General features: G+C 53.9%; 1 protein-coding gene across 1 annotated transcript; it reads right to left on the bottom strand.

Annotated features, from left to right (window-relative positions):
• Window positions 1-6,477: 6,477 nt before the first annotated feature.
• Window positions 6,478-16,688, bottom strand: Ccnd1 (cyclin D1). The gene is made up of 5 exons (XM_048457838.3): window positions 16,322-16,688; window positions 14,694-14,909; window positions 14,096-14,255; window positions 10,765-10,913; window positions 6,478-9,314 (listed from the first exon to the last, which is right to left on the bottom strand). Exons 1-5 carry the CDS (start codon window positions 16,517-16,519, stop codon window positions 9,150-9,152), a joined length of 888 nt encoding a protein of 295 aa, XP_048313795.1. The 5' UTR covers window positions 16,520-16,688; the 3' UTR covers window positions 6,478-9,149.
• Window positions 16,689-20,046: the final 3,358 nt, after the last annotated feature.

Below are 20,046 nucleotides of genomic sequence, written 5' to 3'. Positions count from 1 at the left end.
AGAATTGTAGTGATGAGACACAAGCAAGGTAAAACACCCCAGAAGCTCTGGCTGGGTGCTCCCAACCACACAGTGGCTAGTGATGAAGCACCCCACATTCTAAAACAGTGGTTCTCAGCCTCCTTAATGCTGCGACCCTTTAATACAGTCTTCATGTTATGGTGACCCCCAACCATAAGATTACTTTTGTTACTACTTCATAACTGTAATCTTTCTACTGTTAATAAATTGTAATGTTAGACCAGGTTGGCCTCGAACTCACAGAGATCCATTTGCCTCTGCCTCCCGATTGCTGGGATTAAAGACATCTGCCACTACCGCCTGGTTTAGTCCTGACTTTTCTATACCACCACTCCACTAAGTCTCCATGTGCAAAACTACGGATGGCAACATGGGCTGGCGGAGTGACTGTGAATGGCTGCATGAAGCACAGCGGGTGAGAGTGGTTTGTGCCAACTGCTCTAGACTGGTTTCTGGCTCAGCTGAACCCGTGATAGGTCTTGAATTTAGCAGATCCAGGAAACCACGGGTTTATAAAGAAGGAACCGGTATCAGGAGGAACAGTGACTGAAGGGGCTGTCAGATGCCCCAGACCCTTCTGTGGGGGCCCGTCCTTCCTTCCTTCCTTCCTCTCTCCCTCCCTCTTTCCCTCCTTCCCTCCCTCCTTCCCTCCCTCCATACCTCCCACCCTTCCATCTTTCTTTCTTTCCTTTGAGACAAAGTTTCTCTGTGTAGCCCTGGCTGTCCTGAAACTGGCTCTGTAGACCAGGCAGGTCTTAAACTTGATCCACCTGCCTCTGCCTCCTGAGTGCTGGGATTAAAGGTGTGTTACTACCACCACCCAGCCTGTGGGATCTTTCATGATGAACACCACTGCCTTCTGGGAGCCCAGAGATAGGGGAGCACTCACCCTGCAGGGAGATGGCAGGGAGACTTCCTGGAAGGGAGGCTCCCATGTCAATTTTGGGGTGTCCTTAGTTGTTCCCACTGTCATGACAGAGGCAGGAATTGGTGTGTGTCTCAGGAAGCTGAAGTCACAGGGCTAAGTGTCAGAGAAAGTGAGGTGTTGTGGGACTCCAGCCCCCAAAGGTCAGTGACCTGTGGCTCTGTGTTGTTCACTCCACCACTGTCTTCCAATGGGGTAGAAATGTGGAGTAGGTAGTTGTGACATCTAGTCACAGGGATAACCAGGTCCATGGTCAGGGTAAGGCAATAACACCCCTCCAGAGAAGGCCACCGCTTCTCCTTGCTGTCCCCAGCAGCAGAGATCTTCTGGGGTGCTAGAGTACACAGGAAATAGGGAAATGGGGCTCGATTATGCAGCTCCCATGAGATCTTCAATTGTGGTGGAGTGGGTGGGATTATGTGATGACACAGCTGTTTGGGGTGTCCCATGCTCCTGGAAATCACCACCTATAAACTCATTAGTTCCCCAGGTTGGACTTTGGTAGAATTGTGCTTTGGTCTGTCACTGGGGCCCCATCTGGGGTGAATAGGGATTTGGTCACTTCTCCCAGAAGTTAAGCCGGCTAGGATTTCAAGTTAGCTTTTCAAGAAGGGAAGTCACTCCTTGCGTTTCTGTGCTCAGCTCCCCAGGGCTGCCTTCCACACCCCTGGTTGCAGGGCTGGAGTGCCTGCCTCCATGCTCCATGGATGGGTCCTCATAGCCTCTAATGGAGAGCATGCATCAGTGAAGCCCAGGGGTCTGAAGACAGGACTGAAGATTTGGGGGTGCTGGTGCAGTTCTCCTAGCCTTACTGTTGCCACTGGGTGTTGTACCTTTGAAACACGAGCTCCTGAGCCTGCTCTCAAGCGCAGGGGCCTGCTGCTGGTCCACTGCATCTACTTGGCAGTAGGGTCTTAGCAGTCTGTCCAGCTGGAGTTTGCTTGTGTTTATACTTGAGTAAGGAAGGCCTGCTCAAGAGTGGCTGGGGCCTGTCGTACTTGGTGTCTTAGGGTTTTTATTGCTGTGAAGAGACACAATGACCACAGCAACTCTTATAAAGAAAACACTTAATTGGGGTGGCTCACTTAAAATTTCAGGGATTCATTTCATTATCATCATGACTGGAATCATGGTGGTGTGTAGGCAGACGTGGTGCTGGAGAAGTAGCTGAAGTCTTACATCTTATAGGTAACAGGAAGTTGACTGAGACACTGGGTGGTATCCTGAGCATAGAAAACCTCAAAGCCTGCCCCCACAGTAACACACTTCCTCCAGCAAGGCCACACCCACTCCAAACAAAGCCACACCTATGTTATTCCTTCTGAGACTCTGAGGGCCAATTACATTCAAACTCCCATACTTGGTATCAGCGAAGAGTTGGGAAGCATCTGGCTCCTTAAAAAGGGGGGAGGGGCATGAAGAGGAGGCTATGCAGCATACAGACCTAAGGTGGCCTGCAAACAGGAGGGCTCCAGGTGAGTAACACCAAGGCTTGCCAGGAACCCTCCAGAAGCAGGGGCTGGCCCAGCCATACACAGCTTTACCTTTAGCCCCTGAAGGGAGTCAACTCCTGCTGTTAAACCATGTCATTAGTCAAGGACGACCCAGGACACTGACACCAGGTCCCTCTCCCTGTCAGAGCTGTTATTTCTGTCCTGGAACTTGCAATGTAGACCAGACTGGCCTTAAACTTGTAGAGATCTGCCTGCCTCTGCCTCCTGAGTGCTGGGGTTAAAGGCATGTACCACCACTACCTGGCTGACTTTATTTTCATAAAAAAATTGTTCAGTGAAGTTTGTCTTGGGATTAGGACAGAATTTTCACCAATTTCTGACCTGGCCTTCAGCACACTTTTGCTCTCTTATTGTGTGTTTTATGTGAAGTGGCACTTTCAACACTTAACCATTATAAAATCAAAATGTTTAACCAAAACATTTTTTGACTCTAAAAAGATGTTGAGTATTCAGCCAAGATTTCTTTATTTTTTATTTTAATTTAATTTTATGTGTATGCATGTTTTGCCTGCATGTATGTCTATACCATGCCTATACCTGGTACCCACGCAGGTTAGAAGAAGGTGTCAGATCCCTGGACTGATGTTACAGATGGGTGTGAGCTGCCATGTGGGAACCAAACCTGGGTCTTCTGGAAGAGCAGCCAGTGCTCTTAGCCGCGGGGCCATCCGTCAGCCCTTAAAGAAGTCCCTTGACTGGGTTAGTTGAGATGGAAATACCCACTCTAAGTATGATAGGCACCATCCCATGGGCTGGGGTCCTGGCAAGAGCAAGCTGAGCACCCGTGTTCATCTTTTTTTTTTTTTTTTTTTTTGCTTCCCCTGTGATGTAATGAGAGCATCTGCTTGGAGCTTCTGCTGCCGTGCTTTTCCCACCATGATGGACCGCACCTTCACCTGTGAGCCAGATAAAATTTTCCCTCTTAATTTGCATTTATCTGGTATTTATCACAGCAGCAGGAAAAGGAGCTGAGGCAGGTGTCCAGAAAGGCCCAGTTGTTAGAGACTTGGCCTAGCCACTTGGGACAGAACAAGGGAAGGAAGGATGCCCTGAGCCCTGAGCTGGGAGGCCCCACACAGATGACCCCCAAGGGTGAGGTTGCTCAGTTTTAAAGTGGCTCCCAGCTGACAGGCTGTCTTAACTGTCTCTTGGGGACAATTCAAAGGCTTAATGGATGCCACAGTCTACGAGGCTCAAGGCCCACTGAAGCCCCTTCAGCGGAGCATTCTGTATTCTCTCTCCAGCCTTCTCATGTGCCCTGTGAGTAACAATGCCCCCAGACGCGGGCCCCGAGCTCTGCCGCCCTGAGCTGCCTGCCCACCATCCCCACCACCCCGAGGCTATTGTCTGCTGGCCCTGTAGTGTGGTGCTGGGCTGTGGGGGCTCTGTGGGCCAGGGAGCTGGGAAGGGATTAGAGGTCCTGCTCTTGCTTTGCCCTCTTGCACAACCCTTTGATCAAAGACATTCCTGGGATGACAGCCCTGAGAGGCCAGCTCAGCTCAGCCGGGGGTACCGCATCCCACCAGTACTGTGCTGTGGCAGTGTGGGACCCCTGTATACAAGCCTGTCTACCTCATGTTAAACAGTCTGTACACCCCACCCCAGACACACACAGGCTGTCACAACAGCCCAAGTCCAGGTTTGCCTGGCAGGCACACCTGGCAGTGCCAGCTCCCAACTCTGGCCTTGTGTGGCCTGCACAGCTGTGCCACTAAGCGCAGAGGCCAGGTCCAGTCCTGTGGAACCTGATACGCCTCCTGGACTGCCATGGCAAGGGCTCTGGAGCACTGCAAGGAGGACACACAGCCCCGCTCCTCAGCTGTGTCCCACCCCAGAAGTCCTCAGCCCCCACTGCTGGCATCTCGTGGGCCCCAGGAGCCCAGGGACTCTGTAGGGTCAGTGAAGGTGGCTTGCTTTCTAGGACAAAGTGTTGCAGCTGGGCTGGCCTGTGAGCAACAGGTTAACTTCCTCACACTTAGCCCCAGGATGTGAGGTCAGGAGGGGAGGCCACACAGTCACCTGTGTAATGCGATGCAGAAACTCCACAGAGGCCACACTTACTTTGAGTCCTCTAGGACAAGAAGAAATGAAGCTTCGGGCAGGTCCAGGCAGTGAAGTAACCTAGAATGGGGAGTCAGGAAGCTGAGGTTCACGACCTTGGCCTGGCTGAGAGGGGTGGGATGACTCAGCAGGATGGGGGCTCTCTGCATGCAGAAAGCCTGGCCAGGATACTGGGTAAGGATCCATGGAGCTGGTAGAGGCAGAGAATGGAGAGAGCTGGCCTTTGGGCTTCTGAGAAGAGATGGTTGGATGGGCTAACTCCCTGAGCTTCTGTCTCTGGGGCTGTCCAAAGGCCATTGTACCGTCGTCACCCTATGAACACGAGAGTCTACTCATCCCACTGGGGATCTGCCATCCAGTCTTTTTGTTTTTGTTTTTTGAGACAGTGTTTCCCACTAGTAATGGAGCCAGTGCTGGAACTCACTCTGTAGATCAGGCTGCGTCTGCCTCCTGAGTTCTGGGATTAAAGGTGTGCACCACCACTGCCCAGCCTACCCTCCAGTTTTATCAGCAAAATTTGAGGGTTAGAATCAGAGTCTGGGGTGGCCATTGGTATCTGCGGTTAACTTCTGAGCCAAGTGAAGAGGCTTGGACATCAGCCATAGCTGGGCACCACAGACCACTGAAGACACAAGCCAATTGCACCTTTAGAGACCACATCATGGTGTGAGCTCTCTGCATTTGATGGCGATGCTTACCCATTCCACTTGGGTGTCCTTCCATGACCACCCTTGATAGGCAATGGTGGGAAACGGCAGCAGCAGCCTGCCTTCCTCTAGTGTGTATGCTCAGCCCCATGCTATTCGTGTCTGCATTCCTAGGACCAGTCTGCTGCACTGGCCGTCAGCCTGCTTCATCTCTGCGTATTTTATTGTCTCCCATACCAACCTTCCCATCAGCCCACCTGAACGTGATAAGCTTGCTCTACAGTGCTTCTAAGATCCGATGGGAAAGCAGCTCTTCCACCTCACTGCCCTTTGGCCTGTTCCTGGAATGCTGAAGACCCCATACCAACTCTCCTGGATGACGTGTGGTTGTGGGGAGAGATCTGCCAGTTCCTGGGTCCTCAGCCCTATAACCAGGCTCTGATGCTCGGATGGACCTGAAATATCTTTCTGGACCCTGTCGTCAGGCAGCCGCTTTGCCCAAGATGAGGACTGTGTGTGTCTTCATAAGCCACCAGAGGGGACTGGAGTCTCCTCCAGCTCTAGTGTTTCCTTAATCTCCCATGGGGGTAGGTTACCTGGTTGGGGCTCCATCTGCCTTTGGGTCAAGTCCCTTCCTGCTTTTATCTTTGGGTGGCACCATTCAGGCCAGGCATTAACTACATCCCCCATCTTTCAGAAGGGCAGGGGCCAGCCTGGCACCACCACAGCCAACCCGAGACCCAGAGGCCACCTTGTAGGTACTTATAAAGGGAGACCCGGGTCTTTAGGTGGCTCCCAAATGGCTGCATAGGGTGATGGCAGAGGACCCCCCAGTGCTAGGGAGAGTCATGCCACCTATTCCCCAAGGGTTGGGAAACAATGCCAGTCATGAACAACTGCCACCCAGAGGACGTCAAAGGAGTCCAGCCAGGCCACTCAGGTCCCCTGTAACTGTGTGAAAGGCCACCTTGGGCCTTGGCCCTAACACTAAGCATCGTTCTCTGGGCATTTGGCAGCACCTAAGGATGGTGATTCACCCAGAGCAAACACCCATTTGTGCCAGACAAGGGGCAGTGAACGCGGGCTCTGTTGATCTTCCATCTGCAAATAAGCAGGAGGGCAAGCTGGCAGCGACAGACGCAGAGCCACTTCTCATCAGTGGCTGCCGCCGGTCTCCCTGACGCCAGAGGCCGCCGCCTGCAAACACCCTTTCCTTTGGGAATCCCAGGTTGGTCCCACATGGTTACGGCACCAATGATACATGTCCCATTCCCTTCCCCAAGGCCCAGAAAACATAGACAACACCAAGTTGGGATTTTACCAATTTTATTTCTAGATTTTTTTGTGTGTCTTTTTTTTTTTTTTTACTTCTGGACCATGCTGGTCACATGTCCGTGCTGGGAAGCGCCATGGTGTGTCAACCAGAAATACACAAACCCAACTTGGCCATCAGCCAGAGCCCCTCAAAGCCTTTCATGTCACAGGGCAGACTCCGTGGACCCACCACCAGCCTTTGGCCTTTTGGCCAAACCCTCACCCATCACCATGAACACAGTGGCCCTCAAGGGTCTTGCCTGGTTCAGATGCCTCAGCTAGGTTGGTGGTGGCCGTGGAGGTGACCATTTTGGTTTGACAGCTAGCTAGGGAGTTTGGAGGCCTGCAGCACTGGAGCTGGCTTTGCCAAGGCTGAAGTCTTTAAATTAGCACAATGCTGTAATTAACACAAAACAAGACAGAATACTAGAACCTAACAATAAATGATGCACCGGAGACTCAGAACAAATTCCTCCGGGCCCAGCAGCATGGTGGCATGCACAACAGGCCGCTACAAAAATAACAATATTGATAATCAACAAAGAAAACTACAGTTGTCCCGACTGCTGTGACGCTATATGTCCCAGATCAAATGAAGGGCCCAGCATGACTGGTGCAGGGGGATGATCCCCAGACCAGCCCCAGGAGGCCGACTACCCGCCTGCTAGGCCCGTGCATGGCTAGGTGAAACATGAGGTATTGTGAACAGGAACCTGTTTTTTTTTTTTTTCTTTTTGGGAATACAGCGGTAATCACATTAAGCCAAAATTGATCACAATTTAAAAACAAAGTACAAAAAAAGGGCATCTGTAAATACAATCTTCTATGAGGAAATTAAAACTTGAACACGGCAGTCTATGACATTGTAAAAAAACAAAACAAAACTGACCCTCCAATAGCAGCGAAAACAATGTGAAAGATACAAAGCGACGCGAATCTGGGTCCGAACGCCTGGGATGCTGGGAGTCATCGGTAGCAGCGCTATGTGAAAGGAGCCGCAGCCTGTCCCGTGTGGTCCCTACCCTCCACACACTTCCCTCACGCCCTCTCTCCAGCCTCCCGCTTGTCACCTCCCTTCAACACTTCCTAAATAGAAAAGCACAACACAAATTACCTACTGGGGGGGGGGGGGCGGCAAGAATGTGCCGGAATCAAACTCATTTGGGATCCCCTAGTTTTCCTTAGTTTGGATGGCTCTCCAGTGGGGCCGTTTGGGTTTGGAAAGGTAAGCAAACCAAATGCCCGTCTTTATATGATTCTTGAGAATCCCTCCCCTCCCCACTAAAAGACCAATTTCTCAGACATGGCACCTTCACCAGCAAGGGCAGAAGGTGTGCGTTTGAATCAAGGGAGATCACATTGCTGTATAAATCATACTGGCCATGGGCAGCCTTCCCAATAAATACTCTTCTGTAGCCTTAAGTATAAATTAGACATTTTAGTGTTTAAAATCCCCTCACTGCCCAGGTAATGCCATCACAGTTCCTACTTCCAAACACTAGCTGGCACCAAAGGATCCCTTCAATTCAACTTCTCTATAGGACAGATCCTGGCGATGCAAGAACAGAGTTCTCTCTCCTTGACCCAACGAAACTTCCCAAGTACCCCATGCTACCAGCCCTACTGTGCCACACATCCATTGAGAAGCCATGAGTGTGTGGATACCCCCAACCATTCCATTAGGAACCCCCCCCACACACACACACTAGCGACACTGCCTCCAGCTAGCTGACCAAAAGTGCTTTGAGATGGAATGGTTTGGGAACATGGAGAAGGAAAACACAACAAAACAGAACAAACCATACACACAAGAGAAAAGCTGTGGGTTTAACCTGATGTGAGTGGGCTGCAGGGCCGCCAGGCAAAAACCAGCGTCTCTTTAAACAGGAACTACAAAATAGGAAGAGTACAAAAATAGAATATACGATGCCACTATCTCATCCCCTCTCTACTGGAGCACACTGCGCAGAGTGGGATCCCTGCTGCGCTTTGGCTGGCGCCATGAACCTGCACGTTGGGAGAGAGCCCTGGGGGGTGTCATACGCCGCAAGACCGCTAGAGGTCGCACCGACCAACAGTAAGTGAAGAGGTCTACTCATCCCTGGAATAAAGCAGGAAACAGGTGACTGGCAGAGGCAGGGGAGTGAGGCTGAGGACCGCGCCAAAGCGGTGTCTTTCAGCAAAGCGAGTATGTTCTCTATCTAAAATTCTCTTCTACTTTAACAACGGTTTGCTCTATTTGTCTTTTTTTTTCCTTTTTTAAAGCAATGTTTCTCAAGCTTTTAAAACACATAAAATCAAAATCCTTCTGGACACTTCCTGTGTGTTAATCCTATCCTTACAACAGACAAGCACATTAATAGAAAACTAGTTGATTACTGGGGTATAAAATCCTATTTTTGTAGCACCCTCGGCCCTACACTCAGGGTGATGCAAACTCTCTCTCTCTCTCTAAGACAGCTTTCAGGTATTTTTTTTTCTCTTTTGCTTAAGTCAGATAGAAAGGAGAAAGATTAAAGAAAAACAACCAACAAAGAGAACAAAACTTCCCTTTCTGGTAACAAATGTCCCTAAGAAGGACGTCGTCAGGAGCGCCCCGGGCTAGCTCCTTTCTCATTGCGGGCTGCCACTACTTGGCGGCTCCCGCCTGGCCGGTGGTGGTGGCCTTCAGATGTCCACATCTCGCACATCGGTGGGTGTGCAGGCCAGGTCAGTCTCTCCCTGTGGTTCCCCCTCCTCCTCAGTGGTCTTGGGGTCGATGTTCTGCTGGGCCTGACGCAGGCTGGACTCCAGAAGGGCTTCAATCTGTTCCTGGCAGGCACGGAGGCAGTCCTGGAGAGGCGGGCGGAGATGGAGAGGTTCCTTGTTTAGCCAGAGGCTAGTGGCCAGGGCCTTGACCTGCGAGGCAGGCTTTGCTAAGGGCAAGGCTGGAAGAAACTCCTTGAGCCACCCCCAAATCCAGTGAGCAGCGAGAACTGCAAAGGACTAGAGAGCACGAGGGACATCTCTGCCCTGGCCCCCGTGCCCCTGGCTGTCGCCTGTAGAACACTCACCTGCTTGTCCACCCCAGGTCTACCCAGCAGAAACTCCTCCCCGGGCCTCCTGCAGCACTGCCTGACATCCTCCCAGGATCTCCACCTTTTTTGGATGCAGTTTGTGTAGGTGGTTCTGGGAGGTGAACCCAGCCTACCATAAGCACCTGTGACAGGTTCTGCCTGGCTGAGGGAAGGCACCTCCACCTCTTCAGGGGCTGTGTCTTGTACTCCCCACAAGGAACACCTATCTCTCCCTCACAGCCTTCTGCCCGGGGTGGCATCTGAGGTCAGCACTGGTGCCTGGAAAGCATTCTGCCCAGAATGAGACCGATGGGATGAGGCTAGGGTACTGGGAACATTCCTCAAGCCAGTAGTACTTCTGCAGAAACCCTGGTGAGCCCTCACATTCAGAGTCTGGGTATTGTTCCTCTTTGTTTGACAGGTACCGTGCCTAAGGAGGGTGGCAGGGCAAATGGCCCCATTTTACAGAAGGGAGCAACTGAAGCACAGGCGGCCTGGTGTGGACCCACAGGCTCCCCCCTATATCACTTACTCCCCTCGCCCTGTTCTCAGGAGCCCCAGATGCTTGGGGGAAGGAGGCTGCATGCTGAGGTACACCGGAGGAGTACGGGAATTAGGGGTCCTTGTGGCTGATGTTAGACAGGGCAGAGTGCCCGTCACATATGGAAGCCTTCCACATGCCCAGTGACTTTGACCTACACCAAACTCTCAGCTGAGTCCAAGCCAGAACTGGACTTTTGTCTGTCCTGCCTATGCCAGCCTACAATGTCCTCGAGGACACCGTCACGGCCAGTGCTCCAAGCAGCCATCAGCCATACTCCTCACTGAGAAGGTACTCCAGTGTGGCACGGTATGCCACCCACCCCCAAATTTCTAGAATGTGTCTTCTGCAAGTAGAAGGTCTATACCAGAGTTGTTTGTGGACTCCACCTCCAAAGACTGCACCGAGGGAGATGTGGTCCTATGGTAGCTGGGCCAGACTTTGGCTTCACCTGACAGTACATCACGCCCCCGTCCCCTGCTTTTAGGATCAATGGCTTCTGGAAGATCCCCAAACCTCAAGTCTGGGAAGAGGCTGGTGGGGGGGGCAGGTTTGGCTCCCCCTTGCTACAGAGGCCAGCGCTCCACCTCTCACAGGCTCGGCCTGGTCAGTGTCTTGACACTGCCCCCAAGCAGGGTTCCCTGGCCCTCACTAGAGGCAGCCTCCATCGGTGAGACTCACTCACCGGGTCACACTTGATGACTTTGGAGAGAAAGTGCGTTGTGCGGTAGCAGGACAGGTAGTTGTTGGGGCTGCCCAGGTTCAGGCCTTGCATTGCAGCCACCACGCTCCCAGCAGCCACCATGGAGGGCGGGTTGGAAATGAACTTCACATCTGCAACAGAGAGGGACAGAGGTGGTTGTGAGTGGGGACAGCTACAAGCCTGTGGTTCAGTCCCCACCCAGCTCTCAGTACAGCCTCACCCAGTCCTGCAAACCTCCCCATGCTTGCATTAACTCCAGTTCCTTTGGCGACAGCTAGGTGGCACTAGTTGCATAGTGTTAGAGGCCTGCGACCCCAGCACTAGGTAGGATCAAGAGTTCTAAGCTCACTTAGAGTTCTTGTCTCACTTTAAAAAGCGGAGTGGCTGACCCTGGCCCGGGTTCCATCCCCAGCATCTCAAGCCAACACCAAGGAAGAGTCATGCCCCCTTTGTGGCTTTAAGCACTTCCAAGTTTAAGAAAGAGGACACAGTACCAAATTCAGGAAGGCGCAGGCTCTTAACCCTTTATCCCAGAGCCGGATGTGGCGCTTTACATCTGCATTCCTAGTATTTGAGAGATTGAGGCAAGGGAAATGCTGTGTGTTTCAGAGCCAGCTGGTCACTCCTCAGAAAGATGACAGTAAGTTGCAGGGGTGACAGGAGCAGGTCCCTTAGAAGGCCAGGATAGCCGCCACAGAAGGGGTGCTTATTGTCCTGCATCCTTTCCAGACTGCTCTCCTGGTTCGTGGATGCCAGGTTAGGGAAGAGGACATGCAACTCCAGACCAGGTAAACCAGGCGGAAGTAGCCCTGGGGGGGGGGGCGGGGATAGCCACCCCAGAACTCTAGTCCAGGGTCCCTTGTGAGGGAAGCCTCTCTCATATGCACAGGCCCCAAGGGGGAACCCCAGGGGAGTGCCAGCTTTGTAGTCTGCCCCACTGTTAGAAAGCTGGGGTCATGGTCCCCCACAGTACTGCAGCGGGGTGTCACTTCAGGACTCTATCTGGGGCCACCAGCTGTCTGCCTCTTTCACCCAATGGACCCAGCATCACAGTGGCGTGCCGCACCGATAGAATGCCTCTCTACTAACGCTGAGCCCACAAGTTGCTTCCCTGTGAAGCAGGGGTTCCATGCCAGAGGACACGAGAAAGAACAGGTGTCACCCAGTGCCTGGGAACAGGGAGGCTTTAAGAAAGTGAACGGGAATCACGAGGGGGTGAGGGCTGCTGTGGAGGAGACTGCCCTTTGCCCTTTGGAGACTACCCTGACGGAGTGTACAGCTCTGGCTGTTAAAGGTTGGGGGGTTACCAGGAAGAGCAGCCACACCGAAGGGAGACAAGACCTCCAGGTGGCCCCAAGGACTTAGCTCACTCAGTCCAGGGAACGGAGATCGCTATGGAGCCAAGTTCAAATCAGACATTGTTTTTGCAAGGGGAGAAACTCCAACCACTGACCGGCACATGGGCCAGAGTCCCCAGCCCGACACTTGTTTTTCCCCTGTCCTGAGTGCAGCGGCAGTGATCCATTGTGTCCCTTAAGGAGCCCTAACATCTGCTCCCTCACACTGCCTGGTTGCTGCTGGCACAGCTGTCACCCAGCTCAGTGGCACATACCAACACACGTCATTTAGCTCAATTTCCCATGCACTCTGGGAAACCTGTGTGACCTGTGTGACCAACCCCAACCCTAGGTTAGTATATTGCTCTCTCGGTCAGGACCCAGGTCTGAGGGTGCCCAGAAGGGAGAAGAAAAGTCACACCCTGCTATCTCCTGTAAGAGGAAACCTGGCCACATGGATGGCAGATCTCCTGGCCTTGACCTCTGGCCCCTTCCCAGAGTGACCCCCATGTGACAGAGGAGCTGGTTACTGCTTCAGGGGGACAAAGTCTCTGGGCCCAGAACACACTGGCCTACTGCAGTTCAAGCTGTGTTCTACCTCCACCTGTCTTCTGGGGGCTCTTAGTGGAGCCTATCATAGACAAAGGTCATACAGTAAGCTGGCTCCAGCCGCACCCATAATGCATTAATGCTTGTTGGCTTCCCTGCTGGTATCCAGGGGTCCTGGAAGGGGCACTTTGCTGCCAGAATTGTCCTGGGGAGGTTCTGTCACCCCATCCCTCATGTTATCTCTGGGAAACTCTGCAGCTTCCTCGAAGCCACTTTCAGCTCCTTAAAAGGCTTCCTGGAGCCTCCAAGGGCTCTGCTCTCCCCAGAGGAACCCCAGCCAGACGCCTCCCTGCCTGCCAGCCAGAAGAGCCGCCCCCGCCCCTTAGATCCTTCCAGGCTACTGATGGCCTTGGCACTCCCATCTGCCATCCCCCTTGCTTAGTAGGCTTCTGGGGAGGGGCTGGCACCCTCAGCAGGTAGCTGGGAGGCTAGAATCCCCAAATCTTCACACTCATCACAGCTGTGTAGAAACACTTGCCACGGGGCTGCCAGACCCGAGAAGGTGCCAGAGATGGCAAGTGGACGAAGACACTACATGCCCCGCTTATACCACGTTGCCTTTTGGCCATGCTACAGGTCACCCAGCTTGAGCTCCAAACAGATGTAGCAACTGGGGCGATCAGGGCTACCTGGGTGGGGGGATCCTAAGCAGGTGGGAGAGTGCAGGACCCCTTCAGCACCTCTAAGCCTCCTGGGTAGGGGAGCAGCTGTCAGATGTAGTACTGGGACCACCCAGAGGTAGCAGGGTGCCTATGTGTGTTGTGTTTCAGCATGTCTGTCCACCCTGAATTCTGGGCCAGACCGGGTCCTTTAGAGGAGCCACCGGGAGGTCCTTGACTCTCTGCTTCCAACCAGCCCTCCCAGGGCCCTGTGAAAATGAACTGCCCTGTAGCAGCCCTGGTGTGTGGAGGGGTAGGCTCTCTAAACTCCTGAGCTGGTCACTCTGCACTGGGACTGTACTGTAGCACGTGGGGCTGGCACTGGGGCCATTTGTTCCACCCCTGACAGGTGGTCAAGGCTAGGAGAAACCAGGAACCCCCACCCTTACCCCTATAGCTGGGGCTCCTCAAAGACAGGACAGAAGTAGGTGAGGGCAAACAGCCCAGGAGCAGGGGCAAAAACCTTTTCAGAAAGCATGGGACAGGGAGGCTGGGTCATCCTGTTCGCCCTTCAGTGTGGACCCCGGTACCATCTATCCCCAACAAGCTACCCACGCCCTGGGCTCAGAACAGAGATGAGGGGACCCCCTTCTAGGTGTGCCTGTGACCATCACGTGGTACAGAACAGACAGCAAGGAAAGAGGCATTAGCCAGGAAACCACAAGGAGTCTGAGATCTCCTGGGGAAGAGTGGGGGTGGGGGCCCTACCTGTGGCACAGAGGGCCACAAAGGTCTGCGCATGCTTGCGGATGATCTGCTTGTTCTCATCCGCCTCTGGCATTTTGGAGAGGAAGTGTTCGATGAAATCGTGGGGAGTCATGGCAGCCAGGTTCCATTTGAGCTTGTTCACCAGAAGCAGTTCCATTTGCTGCAGAAAATGGGGAACAAGGTCAATAGGAGGGCAGGCCGGTTGGGGGGAGGTTTAAAGAGTGGGGACAAGTGGGCACCACAGATAGGTAAACAACAAAATGCAGAAAGACTAACAAGTGGGCAACAACATGCGCTAGACAAAAAGACCCCCCCCACGGCCTGGGCTGCGGCTCAAGCGCCGCAAGGGGGCGCACATAGACCACATTTCAGAATGGCTTCACTGCAGACATGGTGGGGAGGAGAGGGGGGCCACAGAGGTGGAATTCTGAGGGTTTGGGATTCTTCTCACTGCCACTTCGGTGTCGTGCAGTGTGGGTGACTTAAATGGGGCTGGAGGTCTGTCCGAGGCTGGCTCGGCCTCCTGTTACTTGTAGCTCCCACCACCCAGGGGTCGTGCAGCTCATGAGGGATCGCGGGTGGTGGGGTCCTCGGTTACCAGCAGCTCCTCCGGCCGGATAGAGTTGTCAGTGTAGATGCACAACTTCTCGGCGGTCAGGGGAATGGTCTCCTTCATCTTGGAGGCCACGAACATGCACGTGGCCCCCAGCAGCTGCAGGCGACTCTTCTTCAGGGGCTCCAGCGACAGGAAGCGGTCCAGGTAGTTCATGGCCAGCGGGAAGACCTCCTCTTCGCACTTCTGCTCCTCGCAGACCTGCGGGGACCCGGAGCATGACCGTCAACGGGGATGGGGGTGGGGTCGCTCGCATGTGACCCCGCATCCCTTTTCTTGATTACACAGCAAATGGGTTGGTGAGGGAAAGGAGAGGGGTCGCAGTGGCAAACTCCCGGGGGATGCGCGGGTGCCCAGTACCCACCCACTCTGAAACTGAAAGGGAAAGTTCCTGGGCAGCTGGTTCGGGGGAGCTCAGCAGCAGTGAGTGTCCGCGGGGACCCCGACCCATGTTGAAATTAGAAGGTCGCAGGCCAGGGAATCCCACCGCGGGGCTGGCAATTCGCCGGGGGTTGGGCGCCGCTCGCGCGCACGCGAGACACAAAGGTGGCGTCCCAGGCCGCCGCGCCTCATTTCCCAGACGTCATCTTTTCAAAAAATATTTAAAAATATTAAAAAAATAACTAGGTGCCTAAAAACGGCCTGAAAATAATCATCGGGCGACCCTTAATCCAACCCGAGGGTCAGGAGCTCGGTGTACGTTGGAGAGTGAGTCCCAGCAACTCAAACTCTGGGGGCCCCCCTTTTGCTGGGTACGGGTGCCGTTTGCCTCTGCAAGGGCACCATGCCGCACTTCAGAAATTATTTAAAAATATTTTGGGACCTTTGAAACTTATGCTAAATATCTGAAAACGTGCTTTGGTCTCCCGGCTTGACTTGGGTAGATTCCCCCCAAGTGCAGACCCGCGCGGACCACAGTCAATCTCTAGCAACTAGGGGGCCACGCGACCTTGCAGACTGGCGTGCTCTCTGGGCCAGGCAGCCTGTGTGGAGGTGTCCAGGGGTCCGCTGCTTGAACAAAGGGTCCTCCCAAATATCCCTCGCTTTATCCTGTTTAGTGATTTCTGGTCGCCGCGAGGCCCCTCGTGCCTGTCCCAGCACTCCTGCTGCCGCTCCCCGCCCTGCCCCCAATTATTAATAAACACTTTTGCTTTGCAATAAAGGAGCAAAGATGGCGCATAATACTGGCACGAGCGGCCCTTGCATACGTGTCCACGGATATTAATTTAAAAATCAGATCTATGCCCCCTCCCCCCGAGCTGGCGTCTACGCGCGGAGGCAGCCACCGCCGAGGAGCAGCAGGAATGGGGCGCAATCGGGGGCCACAAAAGGCGCCCAGTCCGCACCTTCTGAGGTGTCCCTGGCACCTTCTGGCACCGTCCTCCCTTGAAGGCACTCCTCCCCGACTGCCCCCCACCAGGAAAAGGAATCCCCATCATCCCAACTCCTACACCTTTCTCGGTCAAAGAGACCCGCAGTATCTATTTATTTTGAGAATCCGTTTACCTAGCAACACACCAGCAAAAAACTTCGTGTTGGAGGGGAAGGAAGGAGTGTGAGTGGGGGCAATAAGTTGCCAAGGGGTCCCAAGCCAGTAACCTGTAGCCCCTCACCTCCAGCATCCAGGTGGCCACGATTTTCCGCATGGACGGCACAATCTCCCTCTGCACGCACTTGAAGTAAGACACGGAGGGCGCGCAGGTCTCCTCGGTCTTGAGCATGGCTCGCAGCACCCGGTCGTTGAGGAGGTTGGTGTCAGGGTACGCACGGCGGATGGTCTCCACTTCGCAGCACAGGAGCTGGTGTTCCATGGCGCGGCCGCCTGGGGAGGGCTGTGGTCCGGGTTGGGCTCCGGTGGCTGCTGCTGCTGCTGGCGCGCTCTGCCTGGCGCTCTACGGCCGGTCTCCGGAGCGCGCGGAATCTGCTGCTCTCTGCTACTGCGCCGACAGCCCTCTGGAGGCTGCAGGACTTTGCAACTTCAACAAAACTCCCCTGTAGTCCGTGTGACGTTACTGTTGTTAAGCAGAGATCAAAGCCAGGCAGAGAAAGGGAGGGGGAGGGCCGAGGCGGGCGCTGGGGGAGGGGGCTTGGGAGCTGCGAGCGGCGTGGGGGACCAGCTCAAAGCCCCCCCCCCCCGCTCGACCTTCGTAGATATGCAAATTGCTCGAACTGCTTCTCTTCGAGCTGAGAAAGAGCGGTGCGAGGGTGGTGGTGGTGGGGGTGTCTTCTTAACCCAAGTGGGTATTCCGAGACCTGTGGAGGTGGGGTGGTGCTAGCTTTGGACAGGACAGCTAGGAGGGAGGCCAGGCCACACGCAAACTAGGGAAGACTGAATGGATGAGGGTTCCTGGGGACGCAAGGACACGTTTCCGAGGACGCCACGAGGGCACCCACGGGAGGACTGATTGCTTAGAAATCAATTTCATCAACACGTGTAAAATTCAGGAACTGTTTAACACGCGAAGATGCCGGACCAGTCCTAAGCTTCGGTGCAGGCACCATCCTATTGCTGTGGGGGTCGTTGCAAAGAGCCAGAGATGCAGCTCTGAACTTTAAAGGGTTCCCAGCCTAGCATGCTCTCGCTCAAAAATAAAATAAAACCTCGAAAAATCCCGGAAACAGCTCAAGATGGTGGCCATTATTTCCTTCATCCATTCCTCGTCGCCGGGGGGTGGGAGTGGAGGTATCTTCGATTTGCCTTCCTACGGTGGTGACCAGTCCATTCTGGCCAGGGTTCTCCAGTGCGGGCGATTTACCCCCCCCCCAAAAATAAACCTTTTAAGGAAAGGCTGAGACACGATGGGCTCTTTCCTAATTTATTTTTTAATTAAAAAAACTAAATCGCTGCAAGTATTAGTCGCTTTGCCAGGAACCAGACCACCGGAAGCTTTCCGATTGGCTTTGTTGGGGGTGTGGCCGTCCCTCCACCTTTAGAACAGCAGCTGGGGCCGCGTTTGTGAGTTCCTGGGGCGCTGGTCAGAATCAAGACAAGTGTGTGCTCCGATATATTTAAAAGAAACCTATAGATAGATGTTCGTGGCTACACGAGTGGATTCCCAGGCTTCACTAACATTTAGTCAAATAAAAGTTTTTAGGATGAAGGGCTCCCATCACCTTGGCCCATTATTTAATGCTCTTATCTTTAAAAGGTTTTCACAGTCCCGACCCCAGTCAGACGAACTAGTCACATATTTTCCCTGTAATAGTTTCGTGTCCCCAAGAATGAATGGACGAAACTGGTGAAGGAGCGCAGAGGAGACAGGTTACATGCAAGATGCGAACACCCTCATCATCTTCGGATCCCATTCTACCCGCTCCTCCTCTCCCGACATTGGGGTCCCTAATATCTAGGTCCTGTGGGACAGTGATCCTATTGCAGCTCTGACGGTGGTGGGTGGCCCGGGCAGTGCGCCCACGCTTGCTCTGGCCACAGGCCCCGCCAAGTCTGGGAGCCTCAGCCTGAGCACGAGGGCGGCCCGGCTGCCTTTTCATTCATAAAATCCCTACCGGGCTGCAGTAAGCATGATTTATGGGGCTGCGCACTATCACCCGCCGCTGAGTGCCTGCAAGCGGAGCACGCGGGCCTAGCCAGGGTGCGCCATCGAGGGCAGTGGGGCATAAAGGGGCTCGCCCACCCGGCAGCACGAGCTCACGACCCACAGCCAGCACCCCCACCACCACCACCGCGGGAAAGATCAGGAAACTGGAATTAGCATGAGCCAATCCGGACGCGGCGCTGTTACTAGGCGGACCAGGCAGATCTCCACGAGGAACTTCGTTGATCTGTGCGCTCAGGGACGGGCGCAAAAGTGCAAGTCCGGTCGGCGAGCGTGCAGAAGAGCCGTCCAGGAACCCGTGGGGGAGGCGCAGGAATTTGGGACCCGACTGGGAGCGCCCATCCCCCATCCGGGGAACCCCGTTCGGCCAGCTCCGGAGCAGTAGAGGGGGGCAGTAGTTAAGGGTTCTTTCCGGGCCAATTGCTTTAAGAATCTCAGAGAAAACGTTTGGATTTTTAATTTTTATTTTCCAACGAAAAAGTAATTTAACATACACTTTTCTCTTGCAATTTTAATTTTCACATTGGCAAACACTCAACCAACCAACCAACCAAACAAACAAACAAAAAAACACCATCCCAAAGCAGGAACTGCACGCTCTGGGCTCACTTAAAGTGCTCTGCGCTTATTTTCGGTGACCTTTTGGAGACAAAAGGCCACTCGTCCAATCGAGTGGGGACTACGTTATTTGGAAAGAAAAATCTCAAAGTAACTTTAATCCCCTTTCCGATTTCCTCCCTCCTCGACCCTTCGCCCCGGGCCAGGGTTCCCGAGAGAGAGCGCGGATTCCCGTAGACTTGCCACCGTCCCTGGCTGTGGGAACTTCATTGAGAGGGGGAAGGGAGAGTGTTCATTGAGGAACCCGCGCTGCCTAGCTCGGGGCTCTGGCAGAAGGTGTGGAGTGGGGAGACAATTCTGAGCCTCTGGCAGAAGCCCCTCAGCGGGAAAGGACCGGGCAGTGAGCAGACGCACCTAGGCGGGGTCACCTGTATACCTGGCGGCAACTTGAAAGGATTTCGCTGCTTCTGTTCCAGTTAGCCATTGTTAATTTAGCCTTTAAGTCGCTCTGGAAAACGCTTCCGAATATTGGCCCCAAGGTTCCCGGACAATGCAGCTCCCCTCCCCGCACCCTGCAGGCGTTTTGGAGCTCGCATGGCAGTCCACGTGCTACGCGGCTGGTCCACCTAGGTTACCCTGAGCTGATCCCAGGCACCCTCAAGCTAAGGATGGATGTATATTCTCGGCTCATCATGTACACGCATGGGACAGCAACATCCCATCTTCCGGAGCTTGCATTTCCGAGTTAGTTTCAGTCCCCCATACCCAACCCCCGGAGCAAAGAGACCCCGAGGGTGGAGCTGTAACTTAGGGAGGGGTAGCTGCTCGGTCTCCATCTCTCTGGCATCACGGATGTCTTGAGCAATCCGAACCCCAAAGTTCTTTTAGGATTTGTCGACTTTATATCGCTCTGACCCACGTCTCGTCCCAAATCAAATGGTGGGGAGCGTGCACCCAGGTGGAGAAGAAAACCCTCACGATTGGACCAGTGTGGGCTACCCGTGACCAGGCAGGACCACGTGGCCCAATCGAGGGTGAGCGAACCCTAGGGCCTAGGGCCCAGCTGCTGGAGCTAGGGGGCACCGCGCCTCCAGCATTGGTCCCTATGCACCCCGAAAGGTGGTCAGGGGGCAGAGCCTCTCTGTCCTGCGTCCTGCAAAACCTAGACGTTTTCATTTTTAATCTAGGCCAGTGGGGGACAGTGAGGGCTTTAGAGTGGCGGC

Source organism: Myodes glareolus, chromosome 7 (assembly GCF_982192425.1).
Source record: "Myodes glareolus chromosome 7, mMyoGla1.1, whole genome shotgun sequence".
Taxonomy (NCBI): domain Eukaryota; kingdom Metazoa; phylum Chordata; class Mammalia; order Rodentia; family Cricetidae; genus Myodes; species Myodes glareolus.
Note: the sequence above shows the minus strand (reverse complement) of the source record. Positions and strands in the feature narration are given on the sequence as shown.